We start from the raw sequence: 25,000 nt of genomic DNA on the forward strand, positions 1-25,000 counted from the left end.
GGGCCTCATGTTTGACACCCCTGCTATTGAGCTAAACGCAGTGAGAATTCACTTTATCTGAGGAGCAAAGTCAAGTACAATCAACTCTAAAGGGGGAAAGAAAGAAAAAAAACAAAGTGCGAGAGAAAGGGCACATTTAAAAACATGCAGGATAGAAACCGGTCTATTGTTGATGGGCTTTACTTTACAGTGCAGAAAGAGGGATAAAGAGGAAACATAATGGCTGTTTTCATCTAAATGCAATAAAAAAAAAAAAAAGAAATATTGATGGGATTAAACACCGAAGGTGAAGCAGGTAAAGTCTTGAATTTGAAACGTTCAATACCAGCCCGAAGTGCAGAACACAGTGACTTGCTGTGTAAAAAGAAGCAGGTCAATGGACCCTGATTGGCAGGATTTACGCAAAGCAAAGTGAAACTATGGTTGGGAAATAGTACGTTTGACACTTTACAGGAAATTCATTGAAAAATTAGGAATTCCCTTGTGTTTTCAGGTCATTTTCCCACTTTTACACCTTTCCAGGTCACTCATATCCATAAAAGTCTGTTAAAAAGTGTAAAACGGAACAAAAAAAAAAAATGAACTCTTCGAATGGGATGGAAGTATCATCGAGTATCTGTAGAGGATTTACCTGCTATCCTCCAACATAAAGTGTTATCTGCAACAGAAAGGCCTCAGTAAAACTTACTCAAGTTATCAAATATGGTCGATAGAACTAACAGTGTTCAGGAGTAACATTTACTGAGTTCGTTTCGACGTCATTCGGCAAAAATGTCTCACGGAACGATCCGTCTCACGTCGGTTATTCCAGACGATTAAAAAAAAACAAGAAGGCCGTTGCTCGGCTAATCCCCCGCCGGAGGGCTTTATATTTTCTCACAAAGCCAGCTCTAAGGCAGCACACTTGGTACACTAGAGGGTGTTCCATGGGTCCTAGTAGATAATTATGTAGAATCTGAAAGGTCTTCTTCATAAGCTATGTCAAAATCCGTCTCCAGAGCCCAAAAGGTGTTTTTATGCACTTAGTGACCCTGTGACCTGATATGCAAATTAGGTCATGGTCACCATGGTGCCCCTTCTCCCCAGGTGGAGTGTCCATGTGTGAAGTTTGGTGACTGTGGGCCCAGGAAGTGCTGAGAAATGAGGAGAAATGTTTATATGAAAATAAATGTATTGTGCAACCATGACGGGCAAACTTCAGACCCTACCAATCTTCAAGGTCAAGGTCAGGTCACTTGGTGTACTGGAGGTTATCCCTGGAGTGTGTATCATGTGTGTATAACATTTCAGAGCCCTAGCTCAAAAACCTAGGCCTCCAGAGCCCAAAATGTGTTTTTAAGCACTTCGTGACCCTGTGACCTACTTAATATGCCAATTAGGTCAAGGTCACCATAGTATCCCTTCCCCCTCTGAGATGTATCCACATGTGAAGTTTGGTCACTGTGGGCCCAGGGGTTGCCGAGATATAGGTAGAAACGTTCGAACGGACGTATGGACGGAGACTGTTTCAAGATCCCCCTTCGGGGCCTATCACCCACGGCGGGGGATAAAAAAACTCAAATTCTGCCGATGATTCCATAACACAAGGGAGAACTAAAGGTCCACCACAGGGTTTTCAGTTCATGCAGGACATGCAGGGGCTGCAAGACGCAGACGAGACTCAACCTCGACTTAAAGAAAGTTTCTTCTCTACTGGAGGACAGTCGCGTCGTCAATAAACAATGACAATAAAGATAAAACGGCTTCAACTCGTGTCTTTTCCTCGGTGTACAAACCTCTGTGGCCGTCATCTCTCCATCATAGGCAAAGTCAGTTTGTTCGCTGTCGGTCTGCATTTGACAAACCGTTCCGAGAAGGCAAGCAAGGGGAAGAAAAAACAAAAACAAAAAAAGAACGAGAGAGAACCCAAATTGTAAATGTTCGAAAAAAAAACCCAACCCTCAAAGACATTGAAACATGTACAGAGAATCTAGAGAACCACAGATGGGACGGATGGAGATGCACTGAACTGCTCGATCTGCAGGTTATCGGAGTAAAACAACGGATAAGATCTGAAGGAGGACGAAGGGGAAAAAAAAGAAAAGAAAAAGACACGTAGCAAATGAAAAATAAGCAAGCAAAAACAGAGTCAGAGGAAGTTGCAACCATCGGTGGGTCACGAGGCTTTTTGTCGTTGGATTCGGGATGGTAACGTTTGTTTTGGGGGGGGGGGGGGGATTTCTTACACCGCCGCGCCGTCGCTCCACAAGCACACGACAGAAAGATCCGATCCGACTATTGTAGTTGCCGAGCAGCAACCGGACTTTCAGCCCCCCCACCCCCCCCCCACCTCCTCTCCATGCATGTCTGACACCGAGGACGATGGCGATGCCTTCACGTGTCACGCAGTCTCTCGCCGCCGCTGGAAAACATCTCACCTCACGTCAAAAGCGCTTCGAGACGAAAATTTCAACACGAGTCTTAATCTGTGCCGCTTTGCTGGAGTCGGATTGCAGAGAGACTGAGCGCGTGGATGAATGTGGACGAGTTCCCATGCAGCTGGTGTTCGTCACCCACTACGGCGTGAAATGTTGATGGTGACACACACACACACACACACAGACACACACAGATGGGTTAGACACAAAGCTGTGTTTGGGCTTTTTCGAGGAATTAAGTGATTAAAATGAAGAGAGCTGATCACTTAATAACCATCATGATGTCTAATAAGCACACGGAGGGAAATATTTACAGATCTGCATCTTTGTGTCTAACCGCAAATGATGGAGGCGAGTCTGAGGGCCCGTTTCCATGACAACGATTTGAAGTGGTGGTGGTGGTGGTGGTGGGGGGGGGGGGGGGGTATGTTTACATGAAGGTGGTAATAATACAACGGCTTCCAACGTTGAACTTTTCGGAAAAAACCCCCCCAAAATAAACCCAAAAAAAAATGCTCGGGTGCCGTCTCCGTGGCGACGGGTGAAAACGAGACTGTATGAAAACATTGAGGGCCGACGACGGAAACGCGGCGACTGTGCATGCTCGCCCACGGACGTAGTAAATATTCTTTTCTGCACACGGCCAGAAGATGGGCGATAAGAAGAATGTTTCCTACAGATCGTCCGTATTCTGCATCTCCTCCTGGGACTTTATACTGTAATTTTCAGACTAAAAGCCCCAATTTTTTTTTCCATACGCTTTGAATCCTGCAGCTTATAGAGTGACGTGGCTACGTTATGGATTCTTACGGGTTAACGAGCTTCATGCCGCCTATACACGGCTGATGCGTTCAGGTGCATCACGTAACTCCGACCTTTCTTTTTAAGCTCGGCGTATATCCAGGTGATTAGTCTGGAAACTACGGCGGTTGACAGAATCTAACTTGGTCGTCCGTCCGCGTATGTTGATAGACTCTTCTTCCGACAGCGCAAACCCGTGGACTCGCCACGCCGACCGTATCGTTTTCAGAACGGTTCCGCGCAAGCGTGAAACTTTTTAGGAGACGGAAAATTCGTTGTCGTGGAAACGGGGGCCCCGATGTCGTATGGAATGGCGGGACTTGCAGGTTCATCTCTGTGCACGGGTGATGCCGATGGAGGTGGAGTCTTCGGGATGAAGGTGACCGGGGGCAGAGATGACGGTCTGAAAGTAGGACGCCGACAGACGCTGGGACACACGACGGTCTCCAGGTCGTCTCTGTGCCGGTGAGACGGCAGAGCGAAGGTACGGGGGGGGGGGGGCAGGATTCAGGGGGTTAAACCGGGTTGAATGGACCGTCATTGTACTGGGAAGGAACGAACGGACACACACACACACACACACACCTCCTCTTCCTCTGAACTGTCATGGTCATGGTAGCCCTGGGCTATGGAGGCGGTCAAGGAGGCTGCCTTGGGCTCCAGGTAGCAGAGGCACAGCGCCAGCGGGAAGGAGAGGGTGAGGGCGTAGGGGACGGAGAACGAGGTGGACAGCAGGAAGAAGAAGATGAAGAGGAAGCACGGGATGAGCGACGGCGACTTGATGGGGAGGAAGTGCTGCGCGCACTCGGGGAGGAAGCGCATCTCCGACAGGTCGGGGAAGGTGATGTAGCCGTCCTCGTCCAGGATGGACGACATGTCGGGCAGGTGCAGCGAGAAGGAGAAGAGCGTGCCGCCGCTGACGCCGCCGCGCCGCTTGCCCTGCTCCAGCCGCTGCTTGCGGGCGGAGAGCAGCAGCGCCCGCTCCTCCAGCAGCGCCGCCTTGCGGTCGGCGCGCGCCTGCCGCCGCTGGCACCCGGCGCCGCTCTTAGCCGGGCTGACGGACGACGCCCGCTCGCGAGCGCTCCCCCGCCGCCGCCGCCGCACTTTCGTGGATGAGACGGGGGATGAGGGGAGCGAGAGCTCGGAGCGGAGGGGGTCGGTCGTGTACACATGGGGGGGACACTGATGGGGGGGGGGGGGAGATACCGACAATGACGTGTGTGTGTGTGTGTAGATGGAGAGAAGCGAAGGGGGGAAAAGGAGGGGGAGCACGCATGAGTACAGACGAAGTAAAAGTGTATGGGGGGGGTGGTGGAGGGGGGGGGGGGGGGGGGGAGGTCAAAGGAAGGACAAGAAAAGAAAAGCTAATTAGTAAAGCGCACACAAGATGAGAAGCATTTAGGCCTCGGCTGCTGCGGGAAGGTTAAGCTGGAAGCAATCGGGGGAAACTGGCCGTTAAGAAATCTATCTGGAAGGAAAGTCAAAATTAAAATCCCGAACAGGAGCGTAAAAAGGAGCCGCAGCAGGTTCGGGAGGTGGGGGGGGGGAGGAGGGAGGGGGGCGGGGCGTCGTCCCGATTGTCTTCAAGGTCAACTCAGCGCGAGGTTCTACCTTGGTGTCTTGTCGGAGCGCCGTCGTCGTGGCGGCGTCCGGAGTCTCGGCGTCTCCCTGGCCGTCCTCCCGCTCCGCCTTCTCCTCCTCCGCCTCCTTCTCCGTGGTCACCGTGGTGATGATGTCGCCCTTGGCGATGACCTTGGCCGCGCCGTCGGCGGCGCCGTCCTTCATCAGCGTCTCGTGGTTCTCCGTGATGGGAGCTGAAAGGCAAAGAGAGGCGTTGACGGAGAGAGAACGGACCCGGGGGACGCCGGCGCCGCCGAAGCACTTTAAGGAAAATATAGAAAAGTGACAATATAAAAGAATTTAATTGGAAGACGAACGACAAGTGCTTATTTGGAAAACTGAGCGCGGGCGGCCGGAAAGGCAATAACAAGAAAAAAACGTCTAAAAACTGAGACGGCGAACGACTCGAATATCACCGGCGAAATCTTCGCTAATGGAGAGAATCACTTCCTCAATAAGGCTTGAAACGGCGAAATTTGATAACAATCTGGAAGAACTGGGAAAAAAAAAGGTACATTCTCCCAAAATGACCTTGTTTCACTTTATTTTGCTGCTGCTGTTGTTGGAACAATTCCCATTTTGATCGCCCATTTCTTTGTAATTGCTTAGATTGCGCAACCCTTATTTACTTTTTTCATACAGTGTAGAACAATGTTAAGCATCATTCATATATATATATATATATATATATATATATATTTAAAAAAAAAAGGGGACACAATATCCACAGATGCTTTTCCAGCAAATTTGAGCATTTCAAGCTTTTAAAAAGTTTCAGGAGGGGGTTAAAAATTTTTTTTACATTTTTTTAAATGGCGTCCTCACCTCCGTCCAGGCTGCGGGACATGTTGTAGCGTTTGCTGGAGGAGCGCTCGAACAGCGGGGCGGGTCTGATGATCTGAGAGCTGGCCCGGCGGGTCTGAGCCTGCGTTCTGCCGCTGTAGCGGAACTTGGAGCCGAGGCTGAGGAACTTCTTCGGCGGCACCTCGGGGGACACCAGCCTGTTGCCGGGCGGAAAAAACAAAACAAAACAAAAAAAAATCACACCACCAAATAAAAATACAGATTTAAGCGTCTGAAGAGTCACTACATCAAACAACACAGGGACGTATTGGTGCAAACTGCAGTTTGGGAATATTTTTTTTTTATAATAATAATAATAATAATAATATAAAATACAATAAAATTAAATAGATAAATAAAATAAAAAAAATAAATCAATTAAAATAAAATAAAAATATATATATTAAAAAATACAAAACAAAAAACAAACAAAACAAACAAAACAAAACAAAAAATATATATATTAATTGTAATTGACTTATTTTTTTATTAATTAATTAATTCTTTATTTTTTAAATATGATATATATGTATATATAAATAAATATATATATATAAATAAATAAAAAAAGGCTGTTTGGTGTCATAGTTTCTCACCTGAAGAAGGTGTGATGCTCCACGCAGACCTTCCACAGCCGTTTGGCGGCACGGTGGTTTGGAAGCTTGAAGCCGATCGTGCTTTCAAACTGCTCAAACTGCAAAACGGGTAAAAAAAGTTGTGTTTCACTTTTGAGTTTCTCCAGCATCGGACTCGTCTGCTCCTTGTGGACAAAGGGTGTCGGACACACACCCTCGGCTCAGGGGGCAAATTTCATCAATATTCTATTGCCACAAAACAAAAACAATTACTCCAAACAATTTGAACGTGAAGCCAAGTTTTAATGGAACGGTGTTTCCTCTCGTCCGGGTCCAGGACGTCCTTGACTAAAGTACAACCCTGGTTAGAAGGCGAGGTTTTTCATATTTAGTCTCTCTTTTTGACGAAGGACGTTGTTTAATAAAATACAGATATGGAAACCAGGGACACCGGTGACAATATTCTCAGGCCTTGTACCGTTTTGTGTGTGTGTGTGTGTGTGTGTGTGTGTGTGTGTGCATATGTCCTGAATATTACAACATGAATATAAGATAACCCCACTTTTCCAAACCATCGTCTTACATCTGCACCAATATGGCGACTCATGACTTTAGTTTTCATTCATTAATTCTCCCGACACCAAGTCCCACTAATACTTCGCTCCACGTGATTAGAAAAATTGCACGTCTGCGATATTTTTTTATTAGCATCTTCTTTCTCGGGATATTAGGGAAGACGAACACAGGAGTGTTTTTTTTAACGACCCTCACCTCGCCGGGTCGGATCTTGATGTAGAAGTTGTTCCTCTTGTAGGAGATCTTGAGGATCTTGGGCCAGGCGAACCTGTTGATCCGCAACCGGTCCCTGTAGATGAGGAGGCCGCTGGCACAAACCCCCAGCATGATCTCCACGCCCTCGGAGTCCTGCGAGCGACACACACACACACACACACACAACGAGACGTGAGAAGATTTGAACATCAAACTTAAAGTCCTAGTGAAATGTAAAACACTACTTTGCAAAAAAACGATACTTGGGCTTCTACTTCTAAGGTTCCTCCGACTCTGCCCCACTGCTGTTGTCGCATAACAAAGTTATTTGAATTTTGAATCTCCAGCCGAGGAAGTCGGGGGGAATCCTTCTTCGTGGGCGTGACGTCACGAGTTGTGCAGATCTCCATCTGTTGTGTTTATATCGGCTTGTTTCCCTCTTAAATATCAAAGTTTTTACAGTGTTTTGAAGTTATAGTCGGCGTTTTATGAGCCTTGATGAAAGATTGAGCCTGGAAGAGACCGAGAGAGGAGAAAAGGAGCACGGGCGGCGGGAGCCGCTAGCTCGGGCGGCTAGTGGCTAGCGGGAGCCGCTAGCTCGGGTGGCTAGTGGCTAGCGGGAGCCGCTAGCTCGGTCGGCTAGTAGACGATCAAGTAATATCTGGACTCATCTTCGGTGATTCCGCGCAATCGGAAAAGCGCTTCGACATGTTGGATCCAGGAAGCCGGTCGTTCTGCCAAAAATCAAGAAGCCTCAAAGCCTCAAAAGGTGAAAACTGGCGGCTGCTGAGGCGAGGAGACGAGGACGAATGGAGGACGAAGCGTCTTCTGCTTCCTCAAACATGTTCCAGACGGGGTCACCGATGGCAGAACCACCTTCTGTGTCTTCTTCATCAATCACTGGGTTTGAAATGACCACGATGATGAAATATGGTTCAATTCAGCCTCTTCGTGGTCAAAACTCTGATCCTCCATAATGTAAACACAACTTGGGCGTGTGCACAACTCGTGATGTCACTCTATTATTGTCAGAAGCTCCGCCCAGCAGAGGAAATAGCAACGTTTATCGGCTATTTTCTCGCAGATTGACGTGTTTTAACATTTTACCCTTGGGCCAGTTGGCATAAAAAATGTCCCTAGAAGCGACAGCCAGTGTTTTGGAGGTGGAATTTTCATTTCACTAGGACTTTAAATCTAAAGAAAAAAAAAAATCACAATGAAACTCCTTCGTTACGTCGGCGGAGCAACACGCGACATCAAGAAGTCACCGACCACAATGTTTTGCTCGTCGTTACCGCAAAACCATGGGACGGACTACGGGACATACGGGGAGGTGGTGTTCAGGCGTCGGAGCACAGCGGGGGACAAAGAAGGACTTTGAGGAAGGAGCCTTACGGGGGGGTTGGACGGAGCAGGCAGGTGGAGGGTGGAGGCAGGCACGTGGGCGAACCGAACCTCCGCGGTGCCGGTCTGTAACGACCCGGAGGTGCACCGAGCGGCAAAAAAAAGCAACAGTGAAGGGTTTTTTTTTTTTTTTTTTTTTTTGAGGGGGGGGAAGTTGTGGGTGAAGCACAAAAAAAAAAAGATGCTCTTCACTGTACGAAGCGCGAGATGAGAGGGAAGCGCTGATCCCAAGCAGAGACGACCCGAGTCTCGACTGAATGGGGATGTTGAAGATGACGACTCTCGATGTGAACCATGCACTTGTGGAATCCACACACACACACACCCACACACACACACACACACGGGTGGAGCACATGGAAAGCACAGCCTCTTACCTCTCCCTCAGCTGGAGCCAAGCTCTCATAGAGATTCCCTACCAACTTTGCATTTAATGAGAGAGGAGAGAAGACAAAAGAGGGATGCGGGTCTGATATGTACATCTTTTTTTAAAAAGAAAATTGTTTTTTTGTTCGTCTCGTGCATCAAAAGGGCGACTCACAGGAGAAACATTGCGCCTGCTGGGGTTTGATCAAGGCCACTTCGTCTCCGTCACCTCCTCCTGTCTGATCTGAGACAATATCCCCCCCCCCCTTCCTCACAACCCAAACCCACGTTGCTTTTTGACGACTGCACCGTATTTGAAGGAGACCGATGGCTGTAATTTGTTCCTTTACGAGGACGGCAGTAAAAAACAAAAAACCCTCCTTATTGCTCCCGCTGTATAAACAGCCCGTTTTGATTCCGTACGGGATAAGGCAACGCACAGAAAATCATCCACATCAAGCTGGGCTCCAGAGCCCCCACCCCCCCCCCCCCCCCTCCTCAAACCCCTATAAACCCTGAGAAGAAGCCGTGAGATGTCAGAGGCATGTCAAGTCGAGGCCGCGGCAGCCATGAAGTTTCTGAAGCAGCGGTGTCGTGGTGGCAAAGCGTTACTACTGACTGCATGAGTGGATCATGTTGGGGGGGTGGGGGGTGGGAGGGGGGGTAGATCTACTACAACATGGTGGTAAAGACAGCCATCAATGCTGCAGACTAGCTTAGTCCAACATTCACAAGTCAGTTATGTAATAATTTTTTAGCATCCGTTCTCCTTTTTGGAAATATTTCAACACATTTTTAGACACCGTGCGAAGTAAAGTGTCAAACTCAAAAGGGCCGTAAAAAACAGCATTATAGTCCATTAATAAAAAGGATTTTAACTCTATGTCTTTGTTTTAGTGAAAGAGTATTATGGCAGCATTGACGTTTAATTAACTAAGATTTTACAAAACATGAAATACGTCAAATAACCGCAATTACAACCACATTCTGCCTCGGATTACCATTTAAAACTTACAGATCACAGTGGATTTCCCCCCCCAAAATAAATATAATGAATTAAAAATATAGCTGGTGAGTATATTATTATATTATGATCAGAATAACTTGTTAAATTCCAAATACGATCATTAATGTCGACACGTTTCTCCATCGGCTTTGTAATCCTGATCAGAACCGATTCACCGCATAATACAAACTGAAGTGTGCCCCCGGTGGTCAAATAAATACACTGCAGTTACAGTCGGAATTTCTCGCAGCTGGACATATTTTGGCACTTCTTTGTATTTTATGACCCAAGAGCATTTTATATTAACAAATAGCACATATGACACCAAAACAGGATTCATTATCTGATATACTTCATCAATAATAGAATATTCCTCAGGTGTTTAGCAGATGAATGACGGGCGACGGTGGCCATATCTTGGATGGTGGGTTTAAAATCTGCGGCGCCGCCACAGAAATCGTATAACCTGACGTCTCCGAGCTACTTCTTCTACAAACAACCGGAAGAAACGTGGCAGAAAATGACATGTCGGAGGAGCGTTAAACAAGTTTGCAGATCCCCAATCAGGTAAAATGCAGTAACACGTCCACATTCCGCATCTGCGCGAACGTCGATTGACTGAACTCCTCATATCATACCCCGTGTGAACACATTTCTAAGACTGCAGAAACGCCACGGTGTGAAGGAGGATTTCTATTTAAAACCTGAATTTGCATCTGTGAGGGACAATACAGCTTAAACTGCAGCACGTTCTAACAAGTCGTACGCTTAAAATAGCCGTTTCCCCTCCGGTAGTACGATTGGGAATTAAAAAAAAAAAGGTTGTAAACTGGTTACCTTGGCGTGATGGAGGTCCACGCCGTACATGGACAGCTTCTTGGCGTTCTCCAGGAAGTGCATCTCCGCCTCGGCTGGCGTCATCCCCCTGGAGAGGCAAACGACACAATCGTACATCTGTTTTACTGCACGGAATATTAGACGGGTGGTTTTTTTTCTGGATGCTTTCAGGCGCAAAGTGCCTCCAGGTTTGAGCGGCGGTGTTCTTTAGCGACTCTAATCCTTCCAGTTAACAGGACGGCGGCGACACACGGATCATCGAAGACGGGACCATGGATTTATAGTGAAACGCAAATCCATTGTCTGGAGGCCCCGGTGGCTTTTCACAGCCCATTACGATTCCGGGGTCTGGAGCATTGATCCCGCACTCGGGAGGATAAAAGCCACAAATACAACTTCGATCTTGTGTATTTTTAGACCAGTAAACAGCCACGACGACCTTTATATTTAAACTTCAACGGTTCTTTTCGTCGTTGACGTGGAGTAAACGTGTTGAAAATGTCTAGTTTTGTCTAGAAAATTACTCTGATCTCAACATAAAGTACATTTTAATGAAACCTCCTGGTGCGAAATACAGTGAAATGTGTATTATGTATTTTTATTTGACATTTTTTATTTTGTTTTAAGGAATTTTCTCGGTGGTTCGGCCGGATTAGAGCCTCTGAGCACAGGGGTGTCAAACATGCGGCCCGGGGGCCAGAAGCGGCCCGCCAGAGGCTCTAATCCGGCCCGACGTGTGATTTATTTATATTTTTTTAAAGTATAAATATGAAAACTGACAGAGGCTGATCTAAAAACACGAGATTGGCAAAAAAAAATGACATTCAAAACCGCCCTTGGTCAGAATTAATTAATGCGTCTGTGGAGGTCACATGACGCAAACACCTTTCACAATAAACCGCGAGTCCAATTTATGTGACGTGATACTTTAGACACATAAACTCAAAACAATTTCCAGATGATGACAAATTGTTTTAATCCTGAATAAAAATACGATATCCAGATCCAGATGACTGAGGGTTGTTTTTTTTCCGCAAATATAATAATATCTGGTTAACTTTAATAGGTAAATTTCAGAATAGGCAAAAATTCTTGCAGTTACAAAAGGATCAAAAGAAGAAAAGACTTTACATTTGTCCATATCTGCAGTTTAATGTTACGTTTGACTTGTTGGGCCTCCAGAGGTCAGATTAAGTTGATGTGGCTCATCAACTGAAATCAGTTTGACACCCCTGGTGTATAAAATGACTCTGATCTCAACATAAAGTACATTTTAATGAAACCTCCTGGTGCAAAATACAGTGAAATGTGTATTATTTTTTTTAAGGAATTTTTCTCGGTGGTTCGTCCGGACCGGAGCCTCTTCGCGGGTCAGTTTCAACCAGCGAGCCTGGGTGTTTAGACGCCCCGGGGACTAACTTGTAGGACTTGTGGAGCTCCATCACTTTCTCCTCCAGCTCTTTGGTCTGGTTGGGGGCGAAGCGCAGCTCGCTGATGTAGTCGCTGCCCAGCTCCTCGGGGTCGTAGTCTCCCAGCTCAGACTGCACCGTGTAGGAGCCCAGAACCGTGTGGGTGGCGAAGGAGCAGGGCAGGCGGCCCGACACCACGTCGTCCCTCAGCTGCAAGCACAGGTAGTACCTGCCGGGGGAGGGAAACGTCATTTAGGGTTCCCGTCACTCCGTCCATCCATTTCACTCTTGGAAAAGGTTGAGCCAACCTGGTGATGTCCTCGCTCAGCTGGGACGGGTCCGGGGGGTAAAACTTCACGTTGAAAGCAAAATTCCACGGACCAGCTGACGAGACAGAGAGAGGATGACACGATTTATAAAACGTTTAAAAAAATTTAAATAAAAAAAGGTGAGGCAAGTTTATTTACGGAGCACCGTCTTTACAAAGAAATTAAAGAAATGCGGAATAAAAAAAATGCATTAAAGCTTTAAAACAAATAATGAAGAAAAGTATAATAAATACGGTAAGATAAGTTTAATAAAGTAAGTAGAATTAATTTTTTTTTAATTCAAAAGCCTGTGCAAATAGGAATGTTTTAAGTCCCGATTTTAAAAGAAGTGAGTGTTTCAGCAGTCGTCACGTGATCAGGAAGTTTGTTCCACAGGTGAGGAGCGGAGAAACTAAAAAGAAATGAACTTGGCTCTTTAAAGCCAAAAAAAAAAAAAGTTGAGGCAAGTTTATTTAAAGAGCACCGTTTAAACACAGGGCTTTACAAAGACATTAAAGTAATACAGAATAAAAGAAATGCATTACAGCTTTAAAACGAATAATGAAGAAAAGTATAATAAATATGGTAAGATAAGTTTAATAAAGTAAGTAGATTTTTTTTTTTAATTCAAAAGCCTGTGCAAATAGGAATGTTTTAAGTCCCGATTTTAAAAGAAGTGAGTGTTTCAGCAGTCGTCAGGTGATCAGGAAGTTTGTTCCACAGGTGAGGAGCGGAGAAACTAAAAAGAAATTAACTTTAAAGCAAAAAAAAAAAAAAAAAGAAGCAACTTACTCCTGATCTGCTTCTTCAGCTCTTTGGACGGGTCCAACCAATTCTGCACCAGAGACAAAAAAAAAAGAAGCATTTAAGCATCATGAAAGGAAAAGCCATTAAGAGGAGGTTCAGCATTTTATCCTCACATTTAAATTATTTGTTTATTTTTTAAAACAACTTCCAGTGAGTCGTTCTCCAACTTCCTGAACGACGCGACCAAAACGATTCTTCCGTTTACCTTCTGATTCTCCACGTCTCTGTACGTGACGCCGTAGTAGTCCTTCTCCAGCAGGTTGAGATGATCGCACACTTTATCGAAAAGCACGTGGCCCCTGGCTCGTTTCTGCAAGAAGCAAAAATAAAACCAAAACAAACGAACATAAATGTATTTATATCGACTCAATTTAACCAAAAGCAAACCGATTCTGGTTTATTTATCTGGAATTGAGGAACAATTAAACACTTTTAATCGACAGACTATGGACCTGTTAGCCACTGGAAACTAAACTTTTTGAGAAAAGCACACGGAGGTGGAACTTTTTGAAAACGCTCAGGCTCCACCTCCGGTCGTACTTAACAATTCTTCTGCACGCGCTCAATAGATGGACAATAACAAACATGGCGGCCTCCGTGGTGTCATGACTCCCCCGGCTCCATATTCTCCTGGGGCTTGGTGCTTTTATTTTGACAGTCACTGTAATAACAATCCAACTCGGTCGTCTGTCCACTAGAATGTCTGTGCACTTCCACTGTTATTGCTCTCTGCACGCGTGCATGGATCTGTGTGTGTGTGTGTGTGTGTGTGTGTGTGTGTGTAAACAAACAGCACCCACTAGTGGCCTGGCATGCTAACTACGTCTTCATCAGCGTTTGTACCGTTGCAGCGGAAATTCACATCGTTGCCGTGTAAACGCAAACGTTTCCTAAAACAAAAACGATGCGTTTTCACGTGAAACTTTCCCCATGTGAGGCTCCGCCCCCCCCCAGCATGTTCTACTTCTCTACAGTCCAATCAAAACGTTTGACGTTGATCTGGTTCGTACCTCATGGGGACATGAAGAAAATAGATGGACGTCAGTTTTAAGGCATTCGGAACCTGAAACCATCTGATCTTGTTTTTTTGGGGGGGGGTTTTAGGGTGGGGGGGGAACAAAAGCACACAGTTGCCCCCATCCGCTCTATCATTTTCCAGTTTTCAGCCACTTCAGACCGTATAAAACGCAGGACACCACCTTTATGTCAACCAGCCGGCGGGCCTTTGTTTTTCCTCTACTTCCTGTGCCGAGGTCGGTCTCGGCTCATTCGGGCGAGGTCACGCGGGGTCTTTTATGACACGGAGGTTCCGCTGTCTGCGGCGGCGACGCAGCCCCTCAGCGTTACGGATCAGGAGTCGCGGCACGCCGCCGGGGCGTCGCAGTTAAATGAAGACGGTGACGTAAATCCGTAAAACTGCCCGGAGGATCCAATATGGTGTTAAACTGCTACGACTGCATGAGCTTCCTCAGTTTTTAAATAAGAAACCTCGACTGGGTGTGTGTGTGTGTGTGTGTGTGTGTGTGTGAGTGTGAGATTTCACCAAAAGCCATAAAGCTGCTGAGAGGTAATCCTACAAGAACATCTCAGTGGGAATTAAGAGTCCATGTCAGACTACGGCTGCCGCTGACAGTCGCTTCTCAACACTTAGAGCTTTATGGCCGCGTAGGGGGGAAAAAAAAAAAAAAAAAAAAGGGTTGTGAACAGCAAGAGTAAGTCAAATTATGGTCGTGATTTTGCACTGAAAAAGAAAAATGTAAAATAAGTAGAAACGACACTGCTTAAAAAAAAGAAAAAAAAGCTTTGCTGGTGTTTTAAATATGACTTCAAACAATTGTGTTAATTTCTGTTTAACAAACATGGACACGGACTAAAACATTTTTTTTTTTTTTAAAAAGCACTCAAGTGTGTAGGATGTGCAGGTTTTTTTTTTTAAACCTAAATCCCCCCTGAAGTGTCGGGCTGCAGGTTCACAAGATGTCGGGAAACAATTAGCGCAGATTTTTTTCCCTTCAGGAGGAAATCGAGGTCAGGAGGGATGAAAACGTCAAAACGTTGACGCTCTGGACCAGATTCCAGAAGAGACAATTATCTAACTTGTGTTTGGCCTTGAGCTCTCAACAAACTTCTAATAGGCAGATTTTTATTATTATTATTATTATTTACTATAAACTGCTGGTTGCGTCACAGGCTGACTTCTGTCGATACGACTGAAGTTCACATGAAGTCTGAAATAAAGTAATCAGATTAACACGCGCAGCGAGAAAATCCTTCTAATCACTTTGTGGCTCGACGCTTTTGCAGCAAGACGTGTTGTTTTTAACAGAATGAGAGTTTAATTAGATTACTAACGGTCCATGTCGCTGCAGCTATTGATTAGTGAGTCACTTTCTGCAAGAAATGCAATTTATTTACTCTTTTTTTTTTGTTGTCGTGAAGAAAAAAACTGGCCCCTTGCCAAATATGATGAAGTCTTTCCATTTATTCATGAGCGCAGATTAAATCTTTCTGTTAATTATAATGCTTATCGTAAACGGCGATGTTTAAATAAAGAAATTGCTGGGAGAGCGACTAATAGTTTTAATGGAGTTGTGATCCTTCGAGGTTAGATTTAAAAACCCTGGGGTTTAAATGTTAGATATAGATTTAAAAGTACGAGTGGATAAAAATCCTTTCATATATATAGATATGGCACATTTTAATATTTGCACTTTACGGTAGGTTTTTAGGAAGAATTGTTTTATCATCTTTGTTTTACTGTATTGTTTTTAATATTGAATTCTACCAGACTTCCTGATGTTTATCGTGTCAAGATGCCGTTACTTGCTGCTGGGATCCATTATTAATGAAAACCATAATAATCCCCGCTCTGTTAATTAGACGTGTTTAATTTCTAATATCGTATAACGTATATATGGGAAATGTCCCATTTATGGCTCCGTACCAAATCGCTGTTGCAGCACGCTGAAAAACTGAAATTTAACAGATTTGCAGGTTTTCAGGAAGAAAATTCCCCTGAGGAGGAAATAAATGCTAATTACATATACATATATATACATATATATACATATATGGCCCCTGATACAATTAAAACACCATGAGATGGAGTTTTTCCATCACATTTCATTAAATTCCACTCATTTATTTGATTTAAACTTGTGCTGAACCTACTCTAAGTCATGTATTCCTTAAATAACGTAGGTGTTAAAAGCCTTAGCTTGGAGGGTCCTGGCAGGGGGGGGGGGGATTACGGGACAATCAACAGATGGAGGTTCAACTTCAATTTCGACTGAATAATCCTGTTGTGACGCGACGTTAAGATTTCACATTGTTCAGGTCGTCTGTAGTGAATCGAGTTGAAGAGAGTCGCTTTATAGAAAACTGGGGTTTATAGATGTTAATTTGAATTTTGTTATTGAGGAGGAGAGAAAAAAAAAACCCAGCAAAAATGTAGCAGCACGTCTTTTAAGGGGCAGGAAGTCCAGACTGACCCCTGGGTTTCTTGCGCCGCGGTGGGGCGGCGGTAATCATGCCGACACGCTGAGCGCCGCCAGCTCACGGTCAGAACACATCACCTCAACGCCGCCGCCGCCGCCGCCAGAACGGGCGGCTAATCCCTCCGTCCAAAAAAAAAAAACCCCCGCGGAGGAGGAATCAGCTTTGAGGAGATTTACTCTGCTTCACAGTTTGGGAGGCAAATAACTCTGGCAAAGTTTTCGACTTTGTTCTGTTGGAACAGGAAACGCTGCGTGTCAGAGTGACGAGTGACATGAGAGTCATGCGACCGATTTCTGAACGCCAACAGCCTCAGGTAACCTTTTTCAACTTGGTGGCTTTTAGAAACTACATCTCGGCAAAAGATCGGAAATTTCCAGGCATATTACACATTTCCTGAAAGCCTTGCCTTCAAGATTACATTACTTTTGGAGATATAAAATATATGTGTTGGTGTCTGTTAAATCAAGTAATATCCTTAATTTTGCACGTTTTTTTTTTTTTTTTACATTGCCCTTGACCTTATAACAGAGGTGTCAAATATGCGGCCCGGGGGCCAGAACCGACCCGCCACAGGATCTAATCCGGCCGCCATGTGATTTTTATTTTTATATTTTTTTAAATTATAAATCTGAAAACTGACAGAGGCTGATCTAAAAACACTAGATTGCCAAAAATGACATTCAAAACCGCCCTCGGTCAGAATTCATTAATGCGTCTGTGGAGGTCACATGACGCAAACACCTTTCACAATAAAACAACGAGTCCCAACTTATGTGAAGTGATACTTTAGACACGTAAACTCAAAAGAATTTCCAGATGACGACAAATTGTTTTAATCCTGAATAAAAATATGATATCCAGATACAGATATTGTGTTTTTTTTTTTGGGGGGGCAAATATAATAATATCTGGTTAACTTTAATATGTATATTTCAGAAATTCTTGCAGTTACAAACGGATCAAAAGAAGGAAAGACTTTGACATTTGTCCAAATCAGTTTGACGCCCCTGCCTTAGAGCATGACCTTGACATTATTTAATGATAATTTAAGAGCCACAAATTAATTCCCCACATCAAATAACCTACAAGTACGCATTTATCGCAAATGTACTTTTGTATGCGGAGCTATTGCAGTTTTACAGTTTCACAGTTTTCTTTTCACAGTTTCCCAGCCGTAATTTCCAAAAGCTGCCGAGTTCAAAGGGTTATCGTGTATTTTCAGGCTGTTTGCTTTCAGACAATATATGGTCGCCTGTTCCCACCCAGATGGTGGCACATTGGCCTGTGGCCCGTGCGCCATATAAACTGCAATACGGGCACGTTTATTAACCAGCTGCTCACACAAAAAAAAACAAAAAAAAAACTGTGAACGCGCCAGAAAAATGTAAAATCTTAACGAGAAAAGCTCAATATTTCATAAATTTCGATCCTATCCTGCAGGTCAAGCACAGAAATGACAGGAAATGTAACTACCGTATTTTCCGCCCTATAAGGCGCACCTAAATACCTCAAATTTTCTCAAAAGCTGCCAGTGCGCCTTACAGCCCGGTGCGCCTTATATATGGACGATTGTTCTACTCCAGACTGCTATTTGACAGCTGATCAACCAGAAGCTTTTATTTTGACAACTCTAACTTCGCAACCGGATCTTCAGAGCGGACGACACTCCGCACAACACCTTAATCACTCATGGTTGCACACCAACATTCTAACAGACCAAAATAAACTAGATGAAATAATTACTCCCTAAACTGGGGAACAAAAACACATAAACACAATCAACACAACACCAAGCCCAACAACGAGCCACAATAACCTCCAACAACACAAAACATGAATTTGTCGCTGCAAGGCATGATGGGACAACCTGAGCTCCTCAGTGCAGCCGATAGAAACTCCCATAATTCATTGCAGCTGTTTGTGGTGTTTTAAATGCAATTATTGGGGGTTCTATTTGGTTTGTGGTGTCGGTAATAATTGTGTTGTGTTGTGTTTTTGTTGCTTAGTTCATGTAGTTTAGTTTATTAGCGGTAGTTGTAAGTTGTCAACCAGTAGTGTAGAAGGTTTTGTGTGTAGTGTCCTCCTGGCATAGGCTGCAGGTAGGACTATCAAAATAAAGTGTGTGCACCTCTCTGGGTGTTAGAATCAGTGGAAAATGTAACCTAATGGCTTTGAGCTATAAAGGTTATGACCACTGGTCTATTGCATGCGCCTTATAGAGCGGTGCGCCTTATATATGAATGAAGTTGTAAATTATGTCAATTAATGTAGGTGCGCCTTATAACCCGGTGCGCCTTATAGGGCAGAAAATACGGTAAAGGTGCGGTGGTGCCTCTTTTTGAAAGTGTGGACTCGGGCGACGCGACGGGGGAACCCACCTCCACGTTGAGCGTGTAGTCGGAGCCGTCCAGCAGGGTGACCTTACACTGCATGATCTTCACCTTCTTGACTCCTCTCAGAGGAGACCGGGACAGACGGCTGGTGGACGACCGGTGGGACGTCAGATCGTCCTCCTGCTGATCCTGAGACAAAGATAAGATAAGATAAGATAAGCCTTTATTGATCTCACAAAGGAGAAATTTACTTGTTCCATTCAGCTCTTAAGGACTCATGAGTAGGAAAGACAAGAAATGTGCAAACAGTTAGATAAGAATAGAAGTATCTTATAAACAATGACTATCAAGAACTCTAAGGGCCAAAAGTATTTACAGTAGAAAGTAATAATAAATAAAATATAATAGGACTAAAAACAAAAATAAGATAAAAATCACAAACTATAATAAAGTACAATAAGTTCTAAGGGGAGAAAAGTATACAGTAAGATGAAATACAAGGAAATTAAACTATGATGGGGGGGGGGGGCAAAGTGTAGAATAAAGTACAATAAACATACTATAGTAAAAAATAATACCAGTGTTGGCAGTGCAGGTTCAGTCCTAACAAGTGGTCAATAAGTGACGTAGATAAAGTGACGTAGATAAAGTGGTGTAGATAAAGTGACGTAGATAAAGTGATACAGGGGTTATTGCACATAGTTTTTTGCAGGTCATTGAATGTTACTTTACAGTCTTGTTGTCCAGTCTAACAGCAGTGGGGACCCACATGGAAGTAACCTATATAAACATATATGTTTTAATATAGGTTTTGAATATATGTGACATATATAAAATTGGCCGTATTCCTATATTTGATGTACATATATGTGCATATATACGCACATATATGTACATACGTGCACATATATGTACATACATGTTCATATATGCACATGTATGTGCATATATACATGTTCATATATGCACATGTATGTGCATATATGCAGCATTTATGTGCATATATATTGTCATATATGCAGCATATATATTGTCATATATGCAGCATACATATTGTCATATATGCAGCATACATATTGTCATATATGTGCATATATGCAGCATATATGCTGCATATAGGTTTCATATATGTGCATATATCCTCATATAGGTTCTTTCCATGTGGGGATGAAGGACTTGCGGTAGAGTTCCGTCTTGCACTGAGACACCGAGTGTCACCGCAATGACTTCACGTAACACATTAAAAAAACAAACAATAAAACCCAACAATCCATGTCAGATTCTTTTTTTTGTTTTGTTTAAAAAAAAAATTAAAATAAAGCTAATAATGCTGATTAGGAAGTTAATGCGTTGAGACAGAGTGTTCACTGACCAGAAGTGGAAAAGTGCCTTTAATTCCTTTTAATTGCCCCGAAATGTCGGTTAACCGAGACCTAAAAATAGAGAGCGGGACCCCGGCTGAATGTAATCAGGTCCCAACCGAGGAGACGCTGGAGGTGCGCCGCCATTTTGTCTTTTAAAGAGAGAAAATCCAATTTTCCACTTCAGTGACAACAAAGCTTTTCCTCACTGACTTTCTGTAGAAAAACAGGACTGACTTTCTTCCCTCTCTCTCGCTCTCTCTCTCTCTCTCTCGCTCCTCCCCTTTCATTCTGATGGAGAACATTTCTTATCGTCCTCACGTTGCTGTCCCACCATCTCCTGCAGCGGTGCTCAATACGTCGATCGCGATCTACCAGTCGATCGCAAAGGTAGTAATAGTAGATCGCATGACACTAGAAAAAATAAATAGACGCTGGTGTAATGAAACTAATTTACATTTCCGAATTACGAGTACAATCGAACGCAGCGTCAGGTGACGGCTGAATGTTTCTGACCTTCAGGTCACCGCCGCGCATGCGCAAACGACAGCGCTAAGTGTGGCGAAGCTAACAAGCTAGTCAGCGAGTTAGCGCAAATTTGAAGCCCTCGCTTTTTAATTTTAAACTAGAGAAAGCTTTGGTCATCAAAATGAGTGTTGGGGGGGGGGGGGGGGGAGCTGGACCAAGTGAGAAGACGAAGACGTGTCACTTTCACGAGGAATGGGAGGTGGACTTTTTTTTCACGATGTCATTTCCGAAGTGCGTTTGTCTCGTCTGCCCGTCGACCGTCGCGATACCAAAGAAGGGTCGTCAGAGTAAACTCAGGTAATTACACAAAATGTTCTTAGTTAATTATGTCGTGTTGCACAATATTGGCTCATACGGTTTTGCAAGGTGCATCATTATACATTGTACATATAAAGAATCCTCAATATATTTGAAAATAAATATATGTTTTACATTTTTGTAGTGGGTAGGTCACTTTGATTTGGTCGTTTTATAAGTAGCTCGCATGCTGAAAAAGTGTGGCCCCCCCTGGTCTCCTGGAACTCATCGTCTTGAAACGTCTAGAAACTAGAAAACCATTCAATTTGACCGCTTTTCTGTTTCCTCGACAGATGCCGAAGGACGCATTTCCACACGCTTCATGACGGACAAGCATACGAACACAGACGCACGGAATTCGGGAGTAGAAAAAAATTTTATAAAAAAAATTAAGACGACGTGGCGATAATGTGTGCAAAATGGGTTTTTCTTAAAAAAAAAAAAAAAAAAAAAAAAGTGGGGGGGGGGGGGGGAGTGAAATAGTGGCACATGGACCCGCCAGCATGTACAGCTGGTGGAAATATGAATCAAGTAGTAATTGAGAAAAAATCAGCTATAGTTCAGGAGCACGGGGGAGGGGAGGGGGGGAGTGATGGATGAGATGGGGGGGGGGGGGGGGGGGGGGGGTGATGGATGAGATGGCGAGCGCAGTGAGCCGCGTGGCGCTGAAATCTGCACACGAGCACTAAGTGATCCGATAACATCGGCCCGCTACCTGCGCTTCCTCACAGCTACCGAGAAGCGCCTCTGGGGGGGGGGGGGGGTGGAGGGGGGAGGGATGCTCCCTGAAACGGAAACCACCGCTCTTTGTTCTGAGATGAAAGAACACGTCTTCAAAGACGTGTGATTTCTTCATTATCAGCAGTTTGGTGGGTTCAGGAGTATTTCTGACGTTTCTATTCAAAAGGCCATTCACCAGAAATCCATGTTTTGTTGATGTGAATATCTGCACAGTAAAGAAATAACAGTTAATTAATTTTTTTTTTTTAAAAAGCCTGTGAAGCCCGTGACCTTAAAGAAACTGCTTTAATCTCAAGGCCTTAATCAGATTGAACTCAGTACAAGTAAAGGTGCATATTTGTTTGTGTATTCTAGACCCTAAATTACTTCCAACATTCACTTCAGCAACTTGTTTACTTGTCATCCTCTCACCTCCGCTGACCTTTGACCCCCTCAACCACCAACCAGGGCGACGACGTCACCGCATCATGTGACACGTCAGCGGAGAGGGAATTGAAAACGGAACATTTTGGCGCCAGCTTGACATAAATCGGATTAAAACTCACCACGTTATGATGAAGATACAACTTCGGCCTTGAACTTGAAGGTAAAACGCATGCGTACAAACCAATAAATAAAATAAAGTTCGCCCCAACTATGATCCCGCCGCACTGGTACTGGTGTGTCATCACGTCTTGACGTGATCTTCAGGAACGTCTCAGTGAGATCCCTGATAAAAAATTAAGGCAAAGCTGGAAAACTAAATATATCATTTGCCACCATTTATTTGTGGTTGTTTGAAAAATAAAAGCGTTGACTGGGAGACTTGTGGAAAACAAAAGGTTGTGACGTCGCGTTGGAACGGCAGCGGAGGACACCGAGGTCATGTTGTCGCTTTTTAAACCCCCCCACCCCCCCACACCGCCCCCCCTCCATTCATTTCCATTTTTCTACACAAAGACACAATTCATTGGACAGAAGAATGAATGATGTGTTGTTTTTTTTTTCTAATTCAAAAAGGGATCCACACCAACTTTTCACTGCTGGGGGGTGGAAAAAAAAAAATCCTTGTTGATTGAATTAGCATATTTGAGAGAAACGTATGTTAAAAGGGGGGGGGGGGGGGGGGGGTATGGGAGTATGTTTGAGGAAATGAAAAGCAGATGCCATCTGGTGACTGACCTGCTCCTTCCTGGCCGGGGTGCTGTGTCCGGCGGCCGCCGGGAACTGGTCCGGCTGGTTCTGAGGCGACGTGGGCTGCGACGCCGCTTTGGCCTTCTTCCCCTTCTCCGCCTCCTTGTTCTCCTGCGGCTGCTTGGCCTCCGAGTCTGCGCCCGATTCGGTCGTCATGGTCAAGTCACGCTGGAGGGAAAAGGAAAGGGGAGAGCGTATTTAAAAATAAATAAATGAAGAAATACTTTTACAATAAACTGAGTGGAGTCGGCAGCTCACGAAGTGCTCAGACGGCTTAAATGCGACCATGCGCTGGACGTATATATATTTTAATAAAAGACGAGTTTAAAATGATCTGTGACGACCCCCCCCCCCCTCCCCTCACATCGTCTATAGAGAAATATTCCGTCATTATAGACTGGCAAATTGTTGCATTTACAAAAGGATCAAAAGAAGGAAAGACTTTGAAAATGTGTCCATATCTGCAGTTTAATATGTTATGTTTGACTTGTTGGGCCTCCAGAGGTCAGATCAGGGTGGATGTGGCCCCTCAGCTGAAATCAGTTTGACCCCTGCCTTACATAACGCTCTTCGCCAGGGACGGTCCGTCACATTCAGCCATACACTCAGACGGCGGCGGCGGCGGCGGCCACGCGAGGCTCAGGGACACTTTGACACGTGATACCGGGGGTCAAACCGCCAACCTTGTGATGGGGAGGAGGCCTGCTTTACCCAAGTCAGCCCAACTTTATTTGTACGCCACCAAAGACAAACGCGGTCAATTCTCGGTGCTTCGAACAGAGAAAAACTCAACAAATCCACATATTTGCGACTGTGGAAAGGGGCAAAAGCCCCCCCCGACCGCCCCGAACAAGACAATCCGCGGTGCTGAACGACAAAGGAAACTAATAATCTTCACAAAACGCTTTGGAGAAGCCGTACAATTAAGTTGATTATTGAATTGTTTCACCTCCGCTATGAGAAACTGGTCTTTTCCCTCCGTCCACATTCTAAACAGGAGAAACACCCGATGGGGAAGTTTGACAAAGAACGATGACAGATAGGACCGATCACACTAGTGGGTGTGTGTGTGTGTGTGTGTGTGTGGGGGGGGGGGGGGGCACTTGCTTTGGGGTGTGTGTGTGTGTGCTGCAGAGAGTTCGTAGTATGGATGCCTTTCATTCTGCTGCTTCTCCCCGAGCTCTATTTATAGGGCTGTGTTTACTGCGGGTGGGGGGGATGAGGTGGGAGGTGGGGGGGGGGGTGTCTCTCGACTTCCACAGCCGGGGACAGCAGCGTCAACAAAGCCAAAGGTGCAGGCCGAGGAGACCCCCCCCCCCAAAAAGAAAAAAAAAGAAAAATGTCCACTACGACACTGAAACAGCCGCCTGGACTAGAAATACATTTCTAAACCTGACATTACTTAGGAATCTGTCTCAGGAAAAAAAAAAAAAAGGACTCCTGGAGGCTAAATTTGTCTCTCATGCCGTCCTTCCACATGTCCTGCATAGCTGGATTATTAACAGTCACTTTGTGACGAATACCTTCAGCCTGACAGGAGCTCCACTCTTGTTTTTTTTCAGGTTGGGAAATGTAAAAATAGTGACCTTCTGCAACTCAACGCGAAGCCGCAGGATGAGGCGCTTCTTTGCTGCCGAATGTGTCAAACACAAGGCCGAAAACTCCGATCTGGTCAAATCAAGCAAGAAAATTAAAAAAATAACTAAGAAATAAATAAAAAAAATCTGAGAAAACACTGTTTTAAAAACAAAAACACAACACATTTCTTAAGAGTAGTAGACACGACACTGAGACCTGAGCTGAGATATCGACTATAAAAGCCAGGATGTCAGGATGAGTTTGTAAAAAAAACACCCATAATGCAACAGGTTTTTTTTCCCGAGACACTGTATTTTAAAGCGACGT

The 25,000-nt window shown here is 44.6% G+C and overlaps 1 protein-coding gene across 1 annotated transcript in view; it reads right to left on the reverse strand.

Annotated features, from left to right (window-relative positions):
• epb41l3b (erythrocyte membrane protein band 4.1-like 3b) overlaps nucleotides 1-25,000 on the reverse strand; it is a 42,566-nt gene that overhangs the window by 9,765 nt on the left and 7,801 nt on the right. The window contains 14 exon segments of the mRNA XM_080502956.1: nucleotides 1,776-1,829; nucleotides 3,804-4,400; nucleotides 4,830-5,032; nucleotides 5,664-5,839; nucleotides 6,278-6,375; nucleotides 7,028-7,180; nucleotides 8,809-8,853; nucleotides 10,641-10,728; nucleotides 12,060-12,278; nucleotides 12,358-12,433; nucleotides 13,150-13,192; nucleotides 13,370-13,474; nucleotides 19,041-19,184; nucleotides 23,084-23,263. Coding sequence (XP_080359082.1) covers nucleotides 1,776-1,829; nucleotides 3,804-4,400; nucleotides 4,830-5,032; nucleotides 5,664-5,839; nucleotides 6,278-6,375; nucleotides 7,028-7,180; nucleotides 8,809-8,853; nucleotides 10,641-10,728; nucleotides 12,060-12,278; nucleotides 12,358-12,433; nucleotides 13,150-13,192; nucleotides 13,370-13,474; nucleotides 19,041-19,184; nucleotides 23,084-23,251 — 2,169 coding nt within the window. The 5' untranslated portion in view covers nucleotides 23,252-23,263.

This window comes from Blennius ocellaris, assembly GCF_963422515.1.
Source record: "Blennius ocellaris genome assembly, chromosome: 10".
NCBI classification, from domain to species: domain Eukaryota; kingdom Metazoa; phylum Chordata; class Actinopteri; order Blenniiformes; family Blenniidae; genus Blennius; species Blennius ocellaris.